This window comes from Hyla sarda, chromosome 8 (assembly GCF_029499605.1).
Source record: "Hyla sarda isolate aHylSar1 chromosome 8, aHylSar1.hap1, whole genome shotgun sequence".
NCBI classification, from domain to species: domain Eukaryota; kingdom Metazoa; phylum Chordata; class Amphibia; order Anura; family Hylidae; genus Hyla; species Hyla sarda.
Window position 1 is genome coordinate 92,546,305 of NC_079196.1, and position 25,325 is coordinate 92,571,629.

Genomic DNA, 25,325 nt, shown 5'->3' on the forward strand with positions numbered 1-25,325 from the left:
ATTTTAATCGTATTGACCCAGAGAATAAAAAACACATGTCATTTTTACCATAAATTGTACGGCGTGAAAACAAAACCTTCCAAAATATGCAAAATTGCGGTTTCCTTTTTTATTTCCCCACACAAATAGTATTTTTTTGGTTGCGCCATAGATTTTATGATAAAGTGAGTGATGGCATTACAACGGACAACTGGTTGCGCAAAAAACAAGCCCTCATACTTGTCTGTGGATGAAAGTATAAAAGAGTTATGATTTTTTGAAGGGGAGGAGGAAAAAGCAAAAAAAGTAAAAATAAAATTGTCTGAGTCCTTAAGGTCCAAATGGGCTGAGTCCTTAAGGGGTTAAAGAGGTATTCCAGGAATGTTTTTTATTTGACTATGCTACAGGGGCTGCAAAGTTAGTAATATAGTGTCTGTACCTGTGTGTGACGGTTTTCTCACAATTCTTCTGTGATTTTTACCCCAATATTTATTTTTAACAGTATACAAAATTACTGTTGTCTCAGATTTTTCCCAGGTTGCAATGCGGGTGGGTGGAGTGATCACTTGGTGGGAGAGAGATCAATCTGCAACTAATGCAACAGCTGTAGGCACCCTGATTGACAACCATAGGTCTTTTGAATGGATGCAGCTCATTTATGTTTCAATGGGTGGGGTGGCTGATGTGTGGGAGGGAGGAAAATGGAATTATGGGATTTGTAAGCAAAGAAGAAAACTTAAAAAGGAAATACCAGTCCACAAAAAGCTAGCCACAGTGTTATGGTAATCTCACAACATAGCCATTTAGCCCCTTTTATATGCTACGTTAGTGACGTATCTACAAGCGCATCAACTTGCGCATCAACTTGCGCCTGGCCAATCCTGATTCAAGATATCCGAGCTGTCATATACTCACCTATCCGGTCTCACTGCGTCATCACCCTATGATCTTACTCCTCTATACGTGTATATGCTGGCCAAGAACTTACATTGTGCTTTGCTAACACCAGTCTGCTGTGCCTGCGCTGCATTGAACCGCGCATGATCAGGAGCTTATATTGTTCTCCGCTTGTTTTCGTCTTCTGCACTTGCACTACGCATATCAGATAACCTGAAATGTTCCATACTTCCGTATCCCTTGGTGGCACATGCGCTTAGATCGCAAATCATTTGGCTTCATGTTCGTCTCCGTCTTCTTCTTCAACTACGCGTGTCATGGGACTTAGAAGACATTAAGGTATTATTATACTATGTATAGACATAGAAGGAAATTTATCAAGCTCCATATGAGATTTTTTTGCGTAAAAAAAGTCTCACGTACTTGCGCATGTGTGACTTTTCTTTACATGCTGTGACTTTTTGATTTTTGCTTACTCCAAAGCACATTTCTGAAATCTGCTCCCATTTTTTTTTTTCATTTTACTTTGCAGTGGTCATGTATTCATCAAATGCGATAGTCGCTATTTATGAAGAAAAATAGTGGCATCTCCATTTAAAAGTCCCATATGTATTCCAGGTCCAACCTGGCTTACAGAAAGTGCATACGTCTGCAGAAAAGGACATTAACACCCACTTTAACAACTGTTCTTGTTCTGCATCATGAAACAAAGCTGCTACAAAAATTAATTATATAACTAATAACTCTATTAATTTTAAGGTTGAAAATACACACTGCACACCTTGTTAATTTTAGGGCATGTACATGCTGGCGTACCCACTAAATTATAAAATGAATGTTGTGTTAAAATAGAATAAGGCACAAAATAATTGTGTAAGATTTTTTACAGACTACGTAAATAACCCATATGTGGCAGAAACATCCATAGTAATACAGTTTCATGCAAATTTTGGGGTGGGTAACGTACCGAGCTGTTTTTTTTTGTGGTTTCACTATTGTTTATGTGCCTGTTGGTGCTGCGCTGTCTTCCTTCCTGATGTAAACTCCGGCCTCAGCGCAGCGACGTAAGACTCCGCCAACCAACATGCGGGCTCAAAATTAAACAAAAAAGCCTCCAGAGTACGGATATTCATGATTAATGAATTAAGGAATACAGAGCAGCTGACTGCCGCGTCTGAAGTGAAAGTGAAAGTAACCCGATTGCTCAGTCGAGCTGTTCGGGACCGCCGTGGTGAAATCGCGGCGGTGATGCGCTGTCTTCCTTCCTGATGTAAACTCCGGCCTCAGCGCAAGACTCCGCCCACCACAAAATGCGGGCTCAAAATTAAACAAAAAAGCCTCCAGAGTACGGATATTCATGGGGCGGCATAGTATGTTTTTAATATTTTTTTAATTTCTGGATGGGTGGGTTGTTGTGGGATAGTTGGAGTGCAGCTATTTAGTGCCAGGCAGGCCAGTCAGGGTGTCACCCGATGCAGTACGCCTCCCTCCCCGTCACTCTTTAGCAACTCTACTGGTAATAAAGGGAAGATAAAGAACTTCGGCTATTACTATAAGGGAAAACTTTTCTGCTTTAAAAAAGGCTTTTGTAAGCGGTTTCCTGGGTTTTGCTTACGTGTGATTTATTTATCAAGATCGTGCGACTATATGATAAATAGGTCACATGTAAGCAAAAGTAAGTAAAAAAAATTGTCATATAAAAGCCATACATTTGAACAGAATGATAAATCTCCTTCATAATGTTCTCAGTAGACGTGGAACAAAATTTTGCACTTGGCTGTTACATTTGTCTCTTATTGCAGCCCATTTAGATCAGGTAGTATGGGAAAAGGGGTGCTGAGGATAATAGTATAATAAAACAGTATCCTAGATATATAAAATACAATGGTGTCTGGTCATAGGACGTTAAGATGATAATCATAATTTACAATGTCATGGACCAGTGGTTATTATCATCCCAAATTGCAAAACTGTCAGATCCATACAGAATGGGTCTCATTTCCCATCAACCATGAAACACAGGTACAGACACTATATTATGAACTACACTAACTTTTCAGCCCCTGTTGCATAATAAAAAAAATAATAATATATATATATATATATATATATATATATATATATATATACCCCTTTTAAATTTACATTGAAATCTGCAGCATTAAAGGGGTACTCCACCCCTAGACATCTTATCCCCTATCCAAAGGATAGGGGATAAGATGTCTGATCGCGGGGGTCTCGCCGCTGGGGACCCCCGCAATGAAACAGGTGGGTGCCGCATGCTATATTGCGGGGGTCCCCAGTGGCGGGACCCCAGGATACGATGTCTAGGGGTGGAGTACCTCTTTAAATGTGGAGGATACTGTACATGTGAACACACCCTATAACTATAAACTATACTAATCCATGTAACTAAGGGATAATAAATGCTACACATGTTTAATAAAATATTCATCTTTCTCCACAGCACAATGACATCTAGCAAGTTTGGAAAAAGTTTAGTAGCCTGTCTGTTAAATGTTTCCGAGGCCAGGAATAAAGATAACATAGAGAGGATTGCCCGAGCTGCTTTATTTAATATTCGTGGTAAGTACGGCTGTCTCTATATCTCTACAGGAAGTGAAGATAGGAATCACCTGGACTTCCTGTGTGTCACCGTTATCTTTTTAGAGGTCTCATATTGCTTATCAGATATTGAGAATTCAGCCAGTGTTCATTGCAGTTAAAGTACTTTGCAGGTCATGTATCTATGTTTTTACAGCAATTATGGGATGGGGGTTAAAGAGGACTTGCCATCAGGTCATAGTTCAGATTTAATTTGTTTTTGTAGATAGATCAGTGTTTTCGAAACAGTATGAGGGACATTTATCATTATTGCTTTGGTAAGGGATTTCTGTAGTCATCTTTTTTTTTTTTTTTGCTTTGGTTTTGTTTATGTGTGACATATTTATTATACTATCACAGGGGGTTAAAGGGGTACTCCCCTGGAAAACTTTTTTTTTTTTTCAAATCAACTGGTGCCAGAAAGTTAAACATATTTGTAAATTAGTTCTATTTAACTCCTTAACGACGAAGGATGTATATTTACGTCCTCCGCCGGCTCCCGCAATATGCCGCGGGTCACGGTGTCCCCGCGTCATATCGGGTCGGTCCCGGCGGCTATCAACGGCCGGGACCCGCGGCTAATACAGGACATCACCGATCGCGGTGATGCCCTGTATTAACCCTTCAGACGCGGCGATCAAAGCTGACCGCCGCATCTGAAGTGAAAGTGAAAGTAACCCGGCTGCTCAGTCAGGCTGTTCGGGACCACCGTGTTGAAATTGCGGCATCCCGAACAGCTTACAGGGCACAGGGAGGGCCCTTACCTGCCTCATCAGTGTCCGGTCGACGAATGACTGCTCCGTGCCTGAAATCCAGCCAGGAGCAGTTATGCGCTGATAACACTGATCATAGGCGTGTTAATACACGCCAGTGATCAGCATGAGAGATCAGTGTGTACAGTGTTATAGGTCCCTATGGGAGCTATAACACTGCACAAAAAAAGTAAAAAAAAAGTGTTAATAAAGGTCATTTAACCTCTTCCCTAATAAAAGTTTGAATCACCTCCCTTTTCCCATAAAAAAAATAATAAAACAGTGTAAATAAAAATAAACATATGTGGTATCCCCACGTGCGTAAATGTCCGAACTATAAAAATATATCGTTAATTAAACCGCACGGTCAATGGCGTACACGTAAAAAAATCCAAAGTCCAAAAAAGCATATTTTTGGTCACTTTTTATACCATTAAAAAATGAATAAAAAGTGATCAAAAAGTCCGATCAAAACAAAAATGGTACCGATAAAAACTGAGTCCTCATACCGCCCTGTACGTGGAAAAATAAAAAAGTTATAGGGGTCAGAATAGGACATTTTTAAACGTATGATTTAAACGTATTAAACGTATGATTTTTTTCCAGAAGTACAACAAAATCAAACCTATATAAGTAGGGTATCATTTTAACCGTATGGACCTACAGAAAAAAGATAAGGTGTCATTTTTAGTGAAATATACACTGTGTAGAAACGGAAGCCCCCAAAATGTACAAAATGGCGTTTTATCTTCGATTTTGTCACACAATTATATTTTTTTCTGTTTCGCCGTGAATTTTTGGGTAAAATGACTAATGTCACTGCAAAGTAGAATTGGCGACGCAAAAAAAATAAGCCATAATATGGATTTTTAGGAGGAAAATTGAAAGGGTTATGATTTTTAAAAGGTAAAGAGGAAAAAACGAAAGTACAAAAACTGAAAAACCCTGCGTCCTTAAGGGGTTAAAAATCTTATTCCTTCCAGTACTTATCAATTGCTGTATGCGCCACAGGAAGTTCTTTTCTTTTTGAATCTCCTTTCTCTCTAACCACAGTGCTCTCTGCTGACATCTCTGTCCATTTTAGGAACTGTCCTGAATAGGAGAGGTCTTGCTATCGGGATTTGCTCCTGCTATAGACAGTTCCTAAAATGGACAGAGGTGTCAGCAGAGAGCACTGTGGTAAGGCAGAAAGGAAATTCAAAAAGAAAAGAACTTCCTCTGGAACATACAGCAACTGATAAATTGAAAGGATTAAGATTTTTAAGATAATTAAATTACAAATCTGTTCTTTCTGGCACCAGTTGATTAAAAAATGTTTTCCAGTAGAGTACCCCTTTAATACATTTGGCTCACATAAGCAAAAAAAAAAAAACAATAACAAAATTTTTTTTATCACACATAAGCAAAAAAAATGTATATGTGTTTATTACATTTTCTTATCACTTCCCCCCCAATGTACTAACCCATTGTTTTGTGTGTTTTTTTTTTCTTTTCATTTCAGATCCGTGTATGGAGAGGACTACTTCGGATTTGGTGGACTACGGTGACCAGTGTTTTTTTGGTTAAATTTTAATTTAATGATTAACGAGGGCTTGTGGGGGAGTGTTATTTTTGGAATAAAAGTTTTTAAAATGTGTTATGTTTTTTTAATTTATTTACTTTACAGGCGTAGTAGTGGAAGCCGTCTTATAGACAAAGTCCATTACTAAGACGAGGCTTAGCATCGTCCCCAAAAACAGCTAGCGCTAACCCCCAATTATTACCCCGGTACCCAATGCTACAGAGGTGGCAGGAAGAGCCGTTACCAAAAGGCCCGGAGCGTCAAAAATGGTGCTCCAAGGCGGTAACAGGCTGGCGTTATTTAGCCTGGGGAGGGCCTGTAACAATGGTTATGAACCACACACATTTTTTTAAAATTATTTATGAAAAAAAAAAAAAGCATGGGGTTCCCCATATTTTCATTCTCAGCCAGATACCAACCAACCAGCAACAGCCTGATGTTACCAGGGTGGGCGAGGACCATTGCTACTGGCCCGTCCCAGCCTAAATAACGCCAGCCTGTTACTGCCTAGGTCCAGCAGCGCCATTTTCGATTCTACAGGCCTGTTGGTACCGGCTCTTCCCGGAACCCCTGTGGCGGTGGGTACCGGGGTAATAATTGGGGTTTAGTGCTAGCTGTAATTTGGGCTAACACTAAGCCTTGGCTTAGTAATGGACTCCATCTATAAGACAGCTTCCATTTCTAAGCCTGTAAAGTAAATAGAACGAAACACAGCATGCTTTAAAAACTTTTATTCCAAAAAACATTCCCTCACAAGCCCTCATTAACCATTTTGTTAACAGTAAACAAGAAGAAAAAATGCGTTGTGTCATCGTTGTAGTCCACCGAATCCGAAGTAGTCCTCTACATACACAGATCTGAAATGGAAAAAAAAAACACCTGTGGTGAACGCCCATAAAGCAGGTTTTCCCAAACAGGGAGCCTCCAACTGTTGCTCAACTACACCTCCACCATCATTTCCAGAGTTGTAATTAACAACAGCGAGCCTGCAGTTAAGCACCAGCTGGAGTCTCACTGTTTTTAACCCCTTAAGGACACATGACGTTCTCATACGTCTCCATTTCCGAGTCCTTAAGGACACATGACGTATGAGAACGTCATGTGTTTTACCGGCCCCCCGCAACCATCTGGAGCGGAGCCGGTCCCCGATGCCTGCTGAAATCGTTCAGCAGGCATCGGGGCATATCGCCCAGGGGGGTCATTATGACCCCCCATGTCGGCGATGGCCGCAGATCGCTGGACAATTCAGTCCAGCGATCTGCGGCGGATTCCGGGTCAATCGGGTCTCCAGTGACCCGGTGACCCGGAATTATTGGCTGATCGGGGCCGTCAGAGACGGCCCCGAACAGCCAGAGCCAGCAGGGGTGAGGTAGCACTGGTGCCACCTCACGATCGCCCTGATTCGTCGGCCGGATTACCGGCCGACCAATCAGGGCGCCTGCTGCGGGTGTCACTCCCGCAACCCGCTCCGCCCCTCTTCCGGAGGACGTGAGCGGGTGCGGGACGTGCACCCCGGGTGCTGGGGACCCCGATCCCCGGCGTTAATGTTGGGATCGGGGCCCCAGGAGCAGCGGCGGCGGCGGAGACGACGAGGGACTGACCTGGTGCAGCGAGGATCGTTGGAGGTGAGTGACAGCCTCCTGCTGTTGCTTAGCAACAGCTCCCAGCATGCAAAAAGGGCATGCTGGGACTTGTAGTTTTGCAACAGCTGGAGGCACATTCTTTCTATGGAAAAGTGTACCTTCAGCTGTTGTGTAACTACAACTCTCAGCTTGCACAATCAGCTAAAGTGCATGCTGGGAGTTGTAGTGGTGCATCTGGTGGTTGCATAACTACAACTCCCAGCATGCCCGTTGGCTGTCGGGGACTGCTGAGAGTTGTAGTTTTGCAACAGTTGAAGGCACACTGAGTTAAGTAGAAAACCAGTGTGTCTCCAGCTGTTGCATAACTACAATCCCCAGCATCCCCAGCCAAAGTAGTATGCCTCCAGCTGTTGCATAACTACAACACCCAGCATGCCCTTCCGCTGTCCGTACATGCTGGGGGTTGTAGCTTTTGCAACAGCTGAAGGCACACTGGTTGCAAAACACTGAGTTTGTTACCAAACTCGGTGTTTCACAACCAGTGTGCCTCCAGCTGTTGCAAAACTACAACTCCCAGCATGCACTGATAGACCGTACATGCTGGGAGTTGTAGTTTTGCAACAGCTGGATGTTCCCCCCCCCCCCCCCCCCCCCCAATGTGAACGTACAGGGTACACTCACATGGGCGGAGGATTACAGTAAGTATCCGGCTGCAAGTTTGAGGTGCGGCAAAATTTCTGCCGCAGCTCAAACTGCCAGCGAGAAACTACTGTGAACCCCCCGCCCGTGCGACTGTACCCTAAAAACACTACACTACACTAACACACAATGAAATAAAAAGTAAAAAACACTACATATACACATACCCCTACACAGCCCCCCTCCCCTCCCTAATAAAAATGAAAAACGTCTGGTACGCCACTGTTTGCAAAACGGAGCCTCCAGCGGTTGCAAAACTACAACTCCCAGCATGCACTGATAGACCGTACATGCTGGGAGTTGTAGTTTTGCAACAGCTGGATTCCCCCCCCCCCCCAATGTGAACGTACAGGGTACACTCACATGGGCGGAGGATTACAGTAAGTATCCGGCTGCAAGTTTGAGCTGCGTCAAATTTTCTGCCGTAGCTCAAACTGCCAGCGAGAAACTACTGTGAACCCCCGCCCGTGCGACTGTACCCTAAAAACACTACACTACACTAACACAAAATAAAATAAAAAGTAAAAAACACTACATATACACATACCCCTATACAACCCCCCTCCCCAAAAAAAATGAAAAACGTCTGGTACGCCACTGTTTCCAAAACGGAGCCTCCAGCTGTTGCAAAACAACTACTCCCAGTATTGCCAGATAGCCGTTGACTGTCCAGGCATGCTGGGAGTTTTACAACAGCTGGAGGCCCCCTGTTTGGGAATCACTGGCGTAGAATACCCCTATGTCCACCCCTATGCAAGTCCCTAATTTAGGCCTCAAATGCGCATGGCGCTCTCACTTTGGAGCCCTGTCGTATTTCAAGGCAACAGTTTAGGGCCACATATGGGGTATCGCTGTACTCGGGAGAAATTGGGCTTCAAATTTTGGGGGGTATTTTCTGCTATTACCCTTTTAAAAAATGTAAAATTTTTGGGAAAACAAGCATTTTAGGTAAAAAAAATATATATTTTTTTACATATGCAAAAGTCGTGAAACACCTGTAGGGTATTAAGGTTCACATTACCCCTTGTTACGTTCCCCGAGGGGTCTAGTTTCCAAAATGGTATGCCATGTGTTTTTTTTTTTGCTGTTCTGGCACCATAGGGGCTTCCTAAATGCGGCATGCCCCCAGAGCAAAATTTGCTTTCAAAAAGCCAAATGTTACTCCTTCTCTTCTGAGACCTGTAGTGCGCCAGCAGAGCACTTTTCACCCCCATATGGGGTGTTTTCTGAATCGGGAGAAATTGGGCTTCAAATTTTGGGGGGTATTTTCCGCTATTACCCTTTTTAAAAATGTAAACATTTTGGGAAAACAAGCATTTTAGGTAAAAAATAAAATTTTTTTTTACATATGCAAAAGTCGTGAAACACCTGTAGGGCATTAAGGTTCACGTTACCCCTTGTTACGTTCCCCGAGGGGTCTAGTTTCCAAAATGGTATGCCATGTGTTTTTTTTTTGCTGTTCTGGCACCATAGGGGCTTCCTAAATGCGGCATGCCCCCAGAGCAAAATTTGCTTTCAAAAAGCCAAATGTGACTCCTTCTCTTCTGAGACCTGTAGTGCACCAGCAGAGCACTTTTCACCCCCATGCGAGGTGTTTTCTGTATCGGGAGAAATTGGGCTTCAAATTTTGGGGGGATTTTCTGCTATTACCCTTTTTAAAAATGTAAAATTTTTGGGAAACCAAGCATTTTAGGTAAAAAAATATATATATTTTTTTTACATATGCAAAAGTCGTGAATCACCTGTAGGGTATTAAGGTTCACTTTACCCCTTGTTACGTTCCCTGAGGGGTCTAGTTTCCAAAATGGTATGCCATGTGTTTTTTTTTGCTGTCCTGGCACCATAGGGGCTTCCTAAATGCGGCATGCCCCCCAAAAACCATTTGTCGCTCCTTCCCTTCAGAGCCCTCTACTGCGCCCGCCGAACAATTAACATAGACATATGAGGTATGTGCTTACTCGAGAGAAATTGGGTTTCAAATACAAGTAAAAATTTTCTCCTTTTTATCCCTTGCAAAAATTCAAAAATTGGGTCTACAAGAACATGCGAGTGTAAAAAATGAAGATTTTGAATTTTCTCCTTCACTTTGCTGCTATTCCTCTGAAACACCTAAAGGGTTAATACACTTACTGAATGTTTTTTTGAATACTTTAGGGGGTGTAGTTTTTATAATGGGGTCTTTTATGGGGTATTTCTAATATGAAGACCCTTCAAATCCACTTCAAAACTGAACTGGTCCCTGAAAAATAGTGAGTTTGAAAATTTTGTGAAAAATTTCAAAATTGCTACTGAACTTTGAAGCCCTCTGGTGTCTTCCAAAAGTAAAAACTCATAAATTTTATGATGCAAACATAAAGTAGACATATTGTATATGTGAACCCAAAAAAAATATATTTTGAATATCCATTTTCCTTACAAGCAGAGAGCTACAAAGTTAGAAAAATGCTAAATTTTCATTTTTTTCATCAAATTTTGGGATTTTTCACCAAGAAAGGATGCAAGTTACCATAAAATTTTACCACTAAGTTAAAGTAGAATATGTCACGAAAAAACTATCTCGGAATCAGAATGATAACTAAAAGCATTCCAGAGTTATTAATGTTTAAAGTGACAGTGGTCAGAATTGCAAAAAACGCTCCGGTCCTTAAGGTATAAAATGGCCTGGTCCTTAAGGGGTTAAACTACAAATCCCGTGATTGGAGTTGTAGTTTACAAACAGCTGGAGGCACCCTATTGTTAAAATGTCTCCCCAGCCATCCGCCCTCATCTCCCACCTCCCAGCATACCCTTACAGTGAGGACATGCTGGAAGTAGTAGTTGAACCAGCTTAGTGGGCAGGATGTACATGCGGTTGGGTGGCCTGGGGGCTAAGCTGCGCAAAAAGTCATTCAAAAGTCGCAGGCGTGACTTTTGTGCAACTTTTTTTTTTTTTTTTTAATGCTGTCAAAACCAAGTTTTGTAAGCCAGGGCTTACACTTGCCACTTTTTGAAGAGGGCTTGCTTACATTCGCACTTGATAAATTCCTGACCACTGCAAAGTGAAAACTGAAAATTGGCTAGGTAGGGCTAACTTGTATTTTTTGCACTTTTTGTGCGACTTTTGTGAGCAAAAAAAACAAAACTTAAGGCTAAGTTTCCACTTGTTTTTTTTCTGGCAGTTTTTGGAAAACTCCCACTGCAGTTTTTGAGCCAAAGTCAGAAGTGGATCCATAAGGGAGGAGAAGTATACGTCCTTTCTTTATATGTCCTATTCCTTTTGAATACACTTCTGGCTTTGGCTCAAAAACTGCAGTGGCAGTTTTCCAAAAACTGCCAGAAAAAAAAAACGTAGCCTAAAGTGGAAACGTAGCCTAAATCACTTGATAAATCCTCTCAATGTCTCCAGATGTTGCAAAACTACAACACCCACCATGCCGGGACAGCCTTTGGCTGTCCCGGCATGCTGGGAGTTGTAGTTTTGCAACTGCTGGAGACACACTGTTGGAAAACCACTGGTATAGGTGATGTAGTTCCTATGTGGCCTACGTTTTCTGAAAAGAAATAGGTCTGCTTCTGGGTAGACATGAATGCAAGAAATTGCGGTGGCAGCCTGGGATAAAAGCATAATTGGGAGGCTATGTACACACTCCATTTTATTGGACGTTAAAGTAGCCCGAAAACTTCCATTTTATGACTCTAAAACACCTGGAAAAAATTGCTGTATTTTCCACATTGGATTCTATAGGGAAACAGCTTTCTGTGCACAAAACATATTCCCAATGGGGAGATTCATCAAAACCTATGCAAAGGAAAAGTTGCCCATAGCAACCAATTAGATTGCTTATTTTCTTTTGCAGAGGCCTTGTTAAAAATGAAAGAAGCAAGCTGATTGGTTGCTATGAGCAACTGGGCAACTTTTCCTCTGAACAGGTTTTGATTAATCTCCCTCAATTTTTTTTAATGCCCATAATTGTTCAGGACATAAAATTAAGTGCTGGTATATTTTGGCACATAATTTGGGACATAAACACCCCTACAGGGAACACCATTGTTTTTTGCTTTAGTTTTATGCTGTAGCCAAAAAAAAGTGTAAAAAAAAAGCCAAACACGGAACTAGAGATTTATCAAAACCTGTGAAGAGGAAATGTTGCCTAGTTGCCCCTAGCAACCTATCAGATTGCTTCTTTCATTTTGCACAGGCCCTTTTAAAAATATAAGAAACTATCTGATTGGTTGCTATGGGAAACTCGGCAACTTTTACTCTGCACGGGTTTTGACAAATCTCCTTCAGAAAGATGGCTGAAAAAACATTTGACATATTCAGACATTTTAAGCCTAAAAAGGAGCCTTTAAAAAACTGTGTGTGCACATGGCCTAATAAGTACTAAACCCAAGAAATAAAGCCTTGTCTGTAGTAGATATTACCGTATAGAGCAGATATTTCCTTACAGGTGACTAAGGCTCCATAGGAACCCATTTTTTTGCATAATTCTCTGTATGCAAATCAAGTCAAATCTAGTAGGAGACTTGCCGGCATGTTTAGGTAACATCACTGAGATCCACATTTTTATTCCAAAAGAGAAACAATCATATTCAACCATAAGAGTCTACAATAAAAACTGTTGATGTTGGCTTTAATTGTGGAAAAAACCTTATACATTGACATACTTTTTTTTATGTTTCTACAAAAGCATAGTAGCCAAAGCTTTTAAGTACGGTATATCACAAAAATCGTATCCAATAATATACCTTTCAAATCCAGTAAATGCCAAAAGGAGGTGCATGTCTGCAAAAAGTACTGTATAGTGTTTGGCTATATGCTTTGTATACATCTGAGATATTGACAAACTGTATTTTAAATGTTGCCATGTTGTTCTTTGAAAACATATGTAGAGTTTCTTTTATTAAAGCATTGTGTTTGCGCTTGCTAAAAAAAAGATGTACCATATATACTCGAGTATAAGCCAAGTTTTTTAGCACAATTTTTCGTGCTGAAAACGCCCCCCTCGGCTTATACTCGAATGAACTTTCCACGTGTCAATCCCTTCATCAGTGGTCTTCAACCTGCGGACCTCCAGAAGTTGCAAAACTACAACTCCCAGCATGCCCGGACAGCCGATGGCTGTCCGGGCATGCTTTGTGTTGTAGTTTTGAAACCTCTGGAGGTCCGCAGGTTGAAGACCACTGCGGCCTTCGTCATCATCCAGCCCCCCCTTTTGTTTTGTACTCACCTCCCCTCGGCGGTAAGTTAGGGTGAGCTGGTCCGGGCCATCTATTCTGCAGGGACCTTCTGGTGAGGATGGTTAGTCGTTGCGGGCTGTCCATTTTAACCGGGGGGGCCTCTTCTCCGCACTTCGGGCCCGGCCCTGGACTAGTGACGTTTCCTTGACGACGACACACAAGGACGGTCATGCGCAATGTCCCTGTGCGTCTTCGTCAAGGCAACGTCACTAGTCCAGGGCCGGGCCCGAAGCGCGGAGAAGAGGCCCCCCCGGTGAAAATGGACAGCCCGCAACGACTAATCCTCCCCACCGGACGGTCCCTGCAGCATAGATGGCCCGGACAACCTCACCCTAATTTCCTGCCGAGGGGAGGTGAGTACAAAACGCAAAAAGGGGGGGGGGGGGGATGGAAGATGACGACGGCCGCAGTGGTCTTCAACCTGCGGACCTCCAGAGGTTTCAAAACTACAACACCCAGCATGCTGGGAGTTGTAGTTTTGCAACATCTGGAGGTCCGCAGCTTGAAGACCACTGATGAAGGGATTGACAGGCGGTGATGATGAGGGGGGGAGGGATGATGACGGGGGTCTGGATGATTACATGGGGAGATGATGTATTTCCCACGCTAGGCTTATAGTCGAGTCAATAACTTTTCCTGGGTTTTTGGGGTAAAATTCGGGGCCTCGGCTTATATTCGGGTCGGCTTATACTCGAGTATATACGGTATGCTATTTTAAAACTACTTCAAAAACTTCAGTGGCAGAAAGGCAATATGTGAATGGGAATTTATCATTAAAAACCATAAAATCTCTTGTTTCCAAGGTAAAATACTGCAGCATCTGAACCTTCACAATAAACATAAAAGGAATTCTTCCAGCTGGATGACTCCTTTTAGAAATATGTCTTACTTAATGCCTAATAGATCTACTGTAAGGAGTTGCCCTAATGGGGAATCTGATACCAGGAAAGGCTTCTTCAACTTATGGTTCTTGCATGCAAAAACTGGGAAATGTAGAGCTGCAGTTTTACCTATTAGCAGAGTGAATGTACGGTTATCAAAATCTTCCATGTTTGGCTGTAAAAAGTCCTCACATCTTGTATTTTGAACTTGTTCTATAGTGTGATTTGTCCCATGGAGCTTTAACCCCATACAATTTCATTTTAGCCAATGCTGTGTGTTATTAGAGAAAATGAGGGCAATTAAAGGAGAACTGCAGCCAAATGATATTACCTAGATATCTGCACAGTCTATATGCACTGCTTCTCTAACCATGTGACCTGCTCAGCTCTCTGGAGGCAGCTCCTCCCGGCAGCTTACACAGGAAACAAGCGCAGGGGCTGTCGGTCTGTGTCTAGTCTTCTGCAGCTCTCAGCTCCCTGCACAAACCAGGAAGTACCTGGATTTTCAAAGAGTACCTCTCATCAAAATTTTTATGTTTTATAGTTTATTATATATAAAACTATTTACTAATAGGGTTCTATTAAAAAAAAAAATATTCTTCTATGTTTTTTTTGTGTTTAAACTTTTGGCCACTAGGGGTCTCCCTAGGAGTCCCTTTTTTGGTGATTTCAGACTCGCGCCGGCCTGGCATCTAAAATCTGATACTCAGCGCAGCTCCCGTCTGTCAAGCAGACAGGCGGGAGCGAGCGCTGTGCGTGCATCCCTGACAGGCGCGCTCCTGACTCTACTGGCCAGCGGCGTCTCAGGCTTCTCCTGCTGAGAAGGAGAGCCGTTGTGAGGTGGATTTTTCAAACCCATGCAAAAGTCGGACCACGGTCCGTCTTTTGCATGGGTTTGAAAAATCCACCTCACACAGTCCTTGCCCTGCACTCCACCTGTATCTGTGCTCCCGAGAGGGAGCGCAGCATACAGGAAGAAGGGCAAAAGCGGCCCGGCAAGGCTTCAGCTGACGTTGCGATTGCCGGGCCCCGCCCACTTCCTCCCTTCTCAGACGCTCCTCTCTGAGCTACCAAAGATGAACATAAAAAGGTATTTTTATGTTGTTTTTAAGTAAAATAAACGCTAGGATAGATAGAGTTAGAGACAGGGACAGATGGGGAGGGAGATTAGGGAAAGTTTAGTTGATAATAGGTACTCTTTAAAACATATCAGCTGAGATGCCTTGTGGAGTCATGGTAAGCATAAATATATAACTTATTAAAATTTTTATTTTTACCATTTTTGGATGGATTTCTGCTCCATACATTAGAGAAAAGTTAGCTGAACCTGCCAATTTTGGTGTGACTGAGAGCCTTTCTTTATGTGTAGAGGGCTATTAACTCTACCCTGACAGTTGAATTTTAGTCATTTTTATTCTCCCTGGATACCAGAGGTGCATGGCTGTGGCTTCACTGTCACTTAAAAAATGGTTGACATGTCACACAGATCAGTTTGGACCCCCACATCACTAGATATAGTCATGAAAAGCATGTGGCTGCGTTTCTTACTACCCAGCTTGCCACTCAATGTGACTTTTTGCAGGCGACGGGCTTCATAGACTTACAATGGAGGGGGGAAAAAAGTGTGAATTCAGCCTTGTTGCTACAACAATTTTGTGAAATATTTCTCAAAGAAGTCCCCAAGGAACCCCAACATACCCCAACATGTACTGATGATTTCCTTAAAAAAAAATCCGAACATTTTCTTTTTAAACAATTAAGTATATAATATTTGCTTCCTCTTTTCCCCCCAATGTGAACCAGGAATAATGACTTCCTTCCTCACAAAGCGATTTCTCATTGCTATTGTGTTGAACTTTTGTATTGCCCATAAGTTTTTATGGGAGCCAGATTGACAGAATCATTGCCTCATCACTCACAAATTAGATCCTCTCATTTAGAACATAAAGAAACATCATAAAGAATATTTGCTGCAAAATGCCTCAGGCTCTTAATTTTTAGATTTTAACAATTTTTTTAATGGTGCAAATTCCTGCTCACTGGTAGCAGACTGCTTTTTCGCTGAGCTGGGGACTACAAAGAAACTTAGATGCTAATATGGGTTGTGTGGCAATGGGTGTTAAAATCCCATAGTCTTGATATCTATATCTTCAGACATTCCTGCCCAAAATACAGGCAAACTGTTACAACTGGAACAATAGTTTAATATCATCATACATATGAGATGCAAAATGATAAAATATATTTATTGTTACACCACCAGCCTCTTTATCATCCAGATATGCCAATATCTCTATATATGCAATGTGTAAATGTGTGTATAAAGCATGGTCCAGGGGTCCTGGGTATAGGTCCGTCCACAGAACTACCGTATTTTTCGCCGTATAAGATGCACTTTTTCTTCCCCAAAACTGAGGTGGAAAAGTTGGTGCGTCTTAGACGGCGGATACCTGTCCTATCGCGGCGGTCCCTGTGGCCATCAACGGCTGGGACCCGCGGCAAATACAGGACATCACCGATCGTGGTGATACCCTGTATTAACCTTTCAGACGCGGCGATCAAAGCTGACCGCCGCGTCTGAAGCGAAAATAACACTAACCTGGCTGTTCAGTTGGGCTGTTCAGGACGCCCGTGGTGAAATCGCGGCATCCCGAACAGCTTACAGGACACCGGGAGGGACCTTACCTGCCTCCTCGGTGTCTGCTCCGTGCCGGGATCCCCTGCATGGCCAGCGCTCTCCTTCACCGTCATCACGTCGTCGCGCACGTGCGTCGGTGAGCGTAGCGGCGTGCGTAGCGACGTGATGGCGGCGACGGAGAGCGAGGATACCCGGCAGCAGAGACGTTCTGGAGCGACGGGGACATGGCGACAGCGATGAAGGGCGACATCCAGGGCAGCGGTGACGAGCGGTGATGGGTCCGGAGCGGCGGGGACACGTGAGTACTACCTCCTATACTAGTGGTCTTCAACCTGCGGACCTCCAGATGTTGCAAAACTACAACTCCCAGCATGCCTGGACAGCCAATGGCTGTCCGGGCATGCTGGGAGTTGTAGTTTTGCAAAATCTGAAGGTCCGCAGGTTGAAGATCCCTGTCCTATACTTTACACTGTATTTGGTTCAGAATCTTTATTTTCTAGATTTTTATCCTATAAAATTAGGTGCGTCTTATATTCCAGAGCGTCTTATATGACGAAAAATACGGTATCTGCAATAGTTTCCTCTCATATTCTTTTTGGCCAATGTCTGCTATATATTTATATACCGTATATAACACAGGGTTTATAATCATATTTACATAGTTTTTTTAATATTTCACATTGTTGCAGTTGTGACAGCTGCTGGCGTATAATAGACACAGTGGTAGCGCTGATCTGTGCTCGCTATGCTTCTTCTATGTGACACATGGGCCTAGATTTTGTAAAGGAAACCGATCATATTGTGAATGCAGTCCAGTCCTTAGGTGGTATATTATAGAGTAGAAGAGCTGCGTATATTGATATATAGTTATGTGGAAAATGTTTCAAGATAACTTGTCATTTATTTGGCTTATTAGGGGCTAAGTAGTCATGTGGGCGGGTCCTACACAATGATCGATATCTGTCTGTACGTGCAAAAGTAGTGTAGTGGAAAAAAATTATTAATTATAAACATAATACATTTTTTGGAGGAACTTCAGCAAGGAGTCCAGTCTTGTCACACTGAAGAAATGACGGCGGAATTATGAGCAGAATATGGCGGAAAAAATCTGCTTGGAAATTCAAATGCAGCAGAGTTCCATTGTTTTCAATGGGATTCTCCTTCACTATGCACATGGCAGAATTTCTATGGAGGAAACATCTGCGTTAGAAATTCTGATTCCGGCCTCTGCAGGAAGAATTAATATGTAAATTCTTTCTGCGAAATCCGCTCAAAAATGCATTGCCAACAATGGAGATAGCAAATTTTCAATTGGCCCAGCAAAAAATTCAGCAAAAAATGTAGACATAGCCTAATTCTCCATGCAGAAACGAATACACTAAGTAATTTGAGGCAGATTCCAAAAGAATTTCCATATTCATTCTGACTCAAAATCTGCCTAGAATCTTAGTGGAATCAAAGCCCCATTGATGTAAAAAAAAAAAGGTCTGTTGACAAATCCATTCTTGAAGCAGAAAATTATCCTTGTCAGGACCTTCCATTGACATCAATGGGGCTTTGATTTTAGGTAGAAGTTCCACATAGAAATTCTGTTTGAAATCTGCATCAAATGACTTTAATGCCATGGTTTTTGCATGAAGAAGAGGAAATTCTGCTGTGTGAACATAGCCGTATGGCCCATTAAGATGGTGAAATATCTACATGCAGCAGGCGCCAACTCAATCATTCAGTGTTAGGAATGCTCAGACATGCGTCGTCTCCATTTATGGCAATGCATGTACGAGCAGAGTCTGCTGAAAGAATAAACATGTCAATTCTTTCAACAGAGTCCGGAATTTTCCAAAGGAATCCCTTGAAAACAGAATGCTGCTGGGGCGAATGGGAGGCTGCTGCACTGGGATTTTCCAGCAGAATTTTCCACTGTATACAACTCGGAAATTCCGCTGTGTGAATGGGTCATAAGATAAACTTTTTAACTTTTTAAGATTTCTTTCTAATGTACTTAAGTAAAAAGTAATTTTAACTTAAAATCCGGAGTTAGGGGGATCCAGCAGTGCCAGACTACCCTGACCACTTTTTTACTGATTGGACAAAGTGCAAATGCAGTCTTCTGCCTGATCACTGAGAGAACGGGACAGTAATGCACTTGGGGGGGTTGCTGAGTTTTAGTTTTGCTTTTTCCTGGAAAACTCTCGCTTAGATCATAGAGACACATTTCTATTACATCCAATGCAGCACTTAATGACGTACATAGCTCCATCTTTTAGGAAAACATATAAGTAAATAGATCCCATTGTTTTAAATGGGGATGTAAAGCCAAAAAATTACCAAAGTAAGCAACATTTTTCATTTCATATGGGAATTCTTTGTGTTCTTTGGTCCTACCAGGCCATGTTGTTTTAAAAGATGAAGATCCCTTAAAATGACATTATAAACTAGAGACACTGAAAAAAATATCCATATTCTAATTTTACAATGTGACACAATGATAAATCTGCCTCATTTCCTCTTGGTAATCCCTACCTGTGCTTAATATGCACATGAAAACAGACCTTATCAGACAGTGAGTGCTTGTTGTTGTCTTTCACTGAAAAATCATAAAATCCAGAGAATCCTGGATATGTCATTAGTGTAACAGTTCTGGTAAGGGCATAAATACTATAGAGCAGTGGTCTCCAAAATTAGGACCTCCAGCTGTTAGAAAACTACATCTCTCAGCATGCTGGAGTCCACAGTTTGGAGACCACTGTTATTGGGGCAGATCATGCAGCTGCTGTGGGGTTCTTAAATGGGCACTCTCATTAAAACTCATTTTTGCTATTGCATTCCTTATGGAAAATAAAAAATCTTTCTAATATACGCCTCTTCCCAGTCTGTGAATCTGACTGAGACTGAGTAGAAAATACAGAGCAATATAAAGGTAGAAAACTAACAAATAATAAAAATAAAGATTCATCCCTGTTCTTATTGATATCTGGCGGTGCCTGGGTGTTGTGGAGGTCCGGGTCCTCACACTAGCGTGGTAAACTCCCTGTTCTAGGGTTCTATTCCTGTGCTATCTCTCCCCTAGTTCTTCTTTACCACTTCTCTTTCGCTCTTTTTCTTCTTTCTTCTTATATTTTTATCCCCCTACTCCTACACTTCTTATTCTCCCCTCCCTCACCCCTCATTCCAGTTTTTTAATGTCGGGTTCATTCCTCCCACTCATTTTTGCCTTATACCCCTTTATACCTGTTGATACTAGTGTTACCTGTTGCATAATTACGTAATATGACCATGAATATTCGAATCCATATCTTATTTCTCCAGTGCGAAATACCTTTGTTATGGCACTTTTTGTTCACATATGGTTACACATTCTCCCCATACCCTAGATGCCACATTGCTAATTTTGGATTATTTTTGCTTTTTGACATTCCATACTTGTTACCATTGCTTATTCTTAGGATAGTGCTATATGTTGCATAGTCACGTCATATGTCCATGAATATGCGTACTATTTTGTCATCACCGTATGGGATACCTCTACCGTGGCTCTCATTGTTTACCTGTTGATGTCTTGGATGTGATTTTGATTTAGTTGTACTTTCTTCTATCTTTATTAATAAAAACTTACTAGCAAGGGGTGGTTTATCACAATGGGAGCAGTGAACTGTGAAGATTAGATCATAAGAGGTAATCTTTAAAGAGATGGGGCCCAGCCCTGGTTGGTCCCATTCCTTTTGCTACTGGTAAGAAACTGTGCAGTACTCTTCTCCCCAGGGAACTGCATTGTCAGCAAATAGGAGGATGGGTGTATTGGCCACAGGGTCTTCAAAAGCAAAGGTAAAAAAAAAACCTGGTCCTTTTGTTCTTGGGCGGAGGGGGGGTAGTCCAATTTTAACCTCTGCCTACTAATCCCTTGTTTGCACACCACTGAGTTCTGGCATTGTTATCTGAAATAATGACAAAGTTAAGTTATTAAAAATTGGACATAACACACATGCCTTCATTATGCTGACCATGTGAATTTGCTTAGACTATTCTAGTAAGCAAAATTAAAAAAGTTACCCAAGAAATAATAGCACTGGACAACATGTCTTGTGTGTCTTGTTGGCAGCAGAAAGCACCTCGGGTATTCAACAACACGCCATATCATTCATTACACTTTCTAGTTTACTTAACACAACTTCACTGCCTGGCAAATCAGTGGAGGCCAATCTTTTATTTCCTTGGCTCCTTAGTGGTTTTATGGGATTAGGTTATCAGCCTAGTGATTAAGCGATTGCACCCAGCAATCTGCCAGCCGTTTGCTGGTGGGATACCCTGGGCCTTAGATAAACGCTTCGCAGCCTTATTAGTGGCTTTGGTTCAAGTGAAATTACAGCTATTATACTCCATTACGCAGACAAAACAATTTACTTCTGCAGAGAATCACGCTGACAGCAAATTCCGCCTGCAGTTATTCTATTCATTCTTGTTCTTTTTCCTGGATGGAACCTGAAGAAATTGTCAGAAAATGTGTTTTCTTTTCTCAGAATTGCTCAGAGCACATAATAAACTAAAGTCATGGGGTTTATGAGCATGAATATTGGTCCTTAGTGTTCTTGGTGGTCAGCATACCTTGTTCATGGTTTTCAGTTAAATAAATCCAAAACAGGTTGTTGAAAATGGAGAAGTATTGTATAGTGATCACAAGTGTAGATTCTCACACAGATGCCACAGACACAAATGCTGCTCACACTTGTATTAGGTTCTTCTACTATATTTTTTACTTTTGCTTGGTGGAATGAGAATTTATTGATTCCCATCTGTACATAGTAGTAGGCTCCCAACTTACACGTCCAACGCATTACATTAAGCATATATATATATATATATATATATATATATATATATATATATATATATATATATATAGGCTAGCACAAATCTGTGGATCCAGTGGGGCCACCTAAGAATTGTGAATCAAGTCCCACAATAAGATATAAGGTCAAACAATCATTGATCTCTAGGAATACTATGCTAGGAATAGTTTTGCACGTCATGGTAATGGCCTGAATAATATCTCATTCAAAGTATTGGAAACAGTTAACACCGGAATTCGAAGAGCAGACTCAGACTCAATAGTAACACAAAAAGAAACTAGGTGGATCTTCACACTTGACACGGTATATCCAAACGGTCTGAACGAACAACTCACCTTTGCCAGTTTTTTTTTATAGCTTTATTGGTTGAAGTAGGTCATCAGTAGTTTTCATTTATCATATCGGATTCTTCTTCCACTTCAACACCCATAATTATATTGGCAGTCCAGTATTTTTTTTTTTTAACTAATTATCTCGTTTGCTCACCATATCAATTACCTTTTACTAAATCCTATCCTATTTTCCTTAGCCTCTAAAATTTGAGATTCTAAAATACCCTGGCCATATCTTCGTTTTAGTAATCGGGCTCCTTAGGGTTAAGCTGGTTAGGGGTATTTCATATCTAGCCCTGTAGGAAACATCAGTTCCGTTTCTCTTATGTGCTCCACATCGTGGAACGCTACCTCTTCCTTGCATACATAGGAAGTGACCTCACTTCCTGTCCAGTGTGTGCTCCAGCACCGGAAGTGACATAACTTCTGGTTTAGTGTGCGCTCCAGCATGAAGCACGGGACACGTTTAAATAGTTGGGCCGACATCCATAGATGCTGCACCAGCCAAGGAGCACCTCGTCTGCATTTGACCATCATATGACATAGTAAGTTTCACTTTTTGTTTTACTTCTCTTTATCGGCCTGACTTTTTATCACTATTAATGATCCTGGAATCCTATATATAAAGAAACATCTGTCCATTTGTTTAGGCAGACTCTCCACTTGGCCACCTCATCTTTATTGATATCTTCATACCGGAGACCATCACACATCTATATAGATAGGCTATATATTTTTTATATGTGATGGCCCCCTGTGATGCTATTGCATCTAACCCAGAAGGAATACCATACTAGCATGATCTGTATCTGCCCCTAGACACTAATATTCGGCATACAGAGAGACCCCTGTTGGTAGAGGCAGAAAACGGATACCGATACTCCTAACACAGAGGTACAGTCATGGCCGTAAATGTTGACACCCTTGAAATTTTTCTAGAAAATGAAGTATTTCTCACAGAAAAGGATTGCAGTGACACGTTTTGCTGTACACATGTTTATTCCCTTTGTGTGTATTGGAACTAAACCAAAAAAAGGGAGGAAAAAAAGCAAATTGGACATGTCACCCCAAACTCCAAAAATGGGCTGGACAAAATTATTGGCACCCTAACTTAATATTCGGTTGCACAACGTTTGAAAAAAATAATTGAAATCAGTCACTTCCTAAAACCATCAATAAGCTTATTACACCTCTTAGGCGGAATGTTGAACCACTCTTCCTTTGCAAACTGCTCCAGGTCTCTTTTATTGGAAGGGCGCCTTTTCCCAACAGCAATTTTAAGATCTCTCCACAGGTGTTCAATGGAATTTAGATCTGGATTCATTGCTGGCCACTTCAGAACTCTCCAGCGCTTTGTTGCCATCCATTTCTGGATGCTTTTTGACGTATGTTTGGGGTCATTGTCCTGCTGGAAGAACCATGATCTCGGACGCAAACCCAGATTTTTGACACTGGGCTGTACATTGCGACCCAAAATCCGTTGGTAATCCTCAGATTTCATGATACCTTGCACACATTCAAGGCACCCAGTGCCAGTGGCAGCAAGCAAACCCCCAAACATAATTGAACCTCCACCATATTTCACTGTAGGTACTGTATTATTTTCTTTGTAGGCCTCATCTTGTTTTCGGTACACAGTAGAATGATGTGCTTTAACAATAAGCTCAATCTTGGTGTCATCTGTCCACAAGACGTTTTCCCAGAAGGATTTTGGCTTACTCAAGTTCATTTTGGAAAAATGTAGTCTTGCTTTTATGTCTCAGTGTCAGCAGTGGGGTCCTCCAGGGTCTCCTGCCATAGCGTTTCATTTCATTTAAATGCCGACGGATAGTTCGCGCTGACACTGATGCTCCCTGAGCCTGCAGGACAGCTTAAATATCTTTGGAACTTGTTTGGGGCTGCTTACCCACCATCCAGACTATTCTGCATTGACACCTTTCATCAATTTTTCTCTTACGTCAAGGGAGATTAGCTACAGTGCCATGGGTTGCAAATTTCTTGATAATGTTGCGCATTGTGGACAAAGGCAAATGTAGATCTCTGGAGATGGACTTGTAACCTTGAGATTGTTGATATTTTTCCACAATTTTGGTTCTCAAGTCCTCAGACAGTTTTCTTCTCCTTTTTCTGTTGCCCATGCTTAGTGTGGCACACACAGACACACAATGCAAAGACCAATTGAACTTCTCTCCTTTTTATCTGTTTCAGGTGTGATTTTTATATTGCCCACACATGTTACTTGCCCCAGGTGAGTTTAAAGGAGCATCACATGCTTGAAACAATCTTATTTTTCCACCATTTTGAAAGGGTGCCAATAATTTTGTCCAGCCCATTTTTGGAGTTTGGTGTGACATTATGTCCAATTAGCTTTTTTTCCTCCTTTTTTTTTGTTTAGTTCCAATACACACAAAGGGAATAAACATGTGTATAGCAAAACATGTATTACTGCAATCCTTTTCTGTGAGAAATACTTCATTTTCTAGAAAAATTTCAGGGGTGCCAACATTTACGGCCATGACTGTATATCATTGCCACATGGCCATACTCCCTTCTCTGAAACTTACTAATGTATGATACCAAGACGGGGTTTGATTCACATTTCTCTCATGTGCAGGATTGGTTCATAGGCGTTCTTCCCTTTATTATTTATTAAATGTATACATCTTATCCAGCTCTATCTATGTTAACACTAAGAGGTACGTTTCCAACTGTTTTTTTAGGGGCTACATATACTTGAATATACTACTACCATATATCAAATATCTATTTCTCATCTAATTCAGGCTATCACATCTCAATAACATATATTAACATATATTACAGACTGGCTGCTACTTTCTGGGCTATATATCTATATTTTATGGACTACCTATGTAATTTGAACTAATGAATATGTACATGGGGTCTCTTTGGACTGGATTGGGCATATAAAATATATACCCTATACCTCTTGGTTATCAAATCTGATACATACTATTGTGAGAAGAGATACAGGAGTGCTTATCATTTGCCTACTCCTGGTTCCTCAGCACCACTCCCTGAAGAGTTGTGCCGCTCTGTGACGCGACACAACGAAATGCATTTGTTTTATAATTGATCATTTATGTTCTATGTGGCCACTGTACTGTATGTATATATGTGTTTTGCATGAACCAAACTCACAGGGTGCTTATATTGGATGTACCCATCAGTTATATACTTGACCACTGTTTTTCTCTGTATTTTGCTGCAGGTAGGCCCTTTCTAGGAAGGCCTCCCTGCATTAATAGGTAGAAGGTCTTTTTGACCAGCAGGGTCAGAATATAGAATTATTAGTGGTGGGCTGAATATCG

The 25,325-nt window shown here is 41.5% G+C and overlaps 1 protein-coding gene across 6 annotated transcripts in view; it reads left to right on the forward strand.

Annotated features, from left to right (window-relative positions):
* FTCDNL1 (formiminotransferase cyclodeaminase N-terminal like) overlaps positions 1 to 25,325 on the forward strand; it is a 107,495-nt gene that overhangs the window by 22,755 nt on the left and 59,415 nt on the right. For all 6 annotated transcript variants that reach the window (XM_056533587.1, XM_056533586.1, XM_056533585.1 and 3 more), the window contains one exon: positions 3,344 to 3,462. In XM_056533587.1, coding sequence (XP_056389562.1) covers positions 3,348 to 3,462 — 115 coding nt within the window. In that variant the 5' untranslated portion in view covers positions 3,344 to 3,347. Of the gene's footprint in view, positions 1 to 3,343; positions 3,463 to 25,325 lie in introns of those variants that run through there.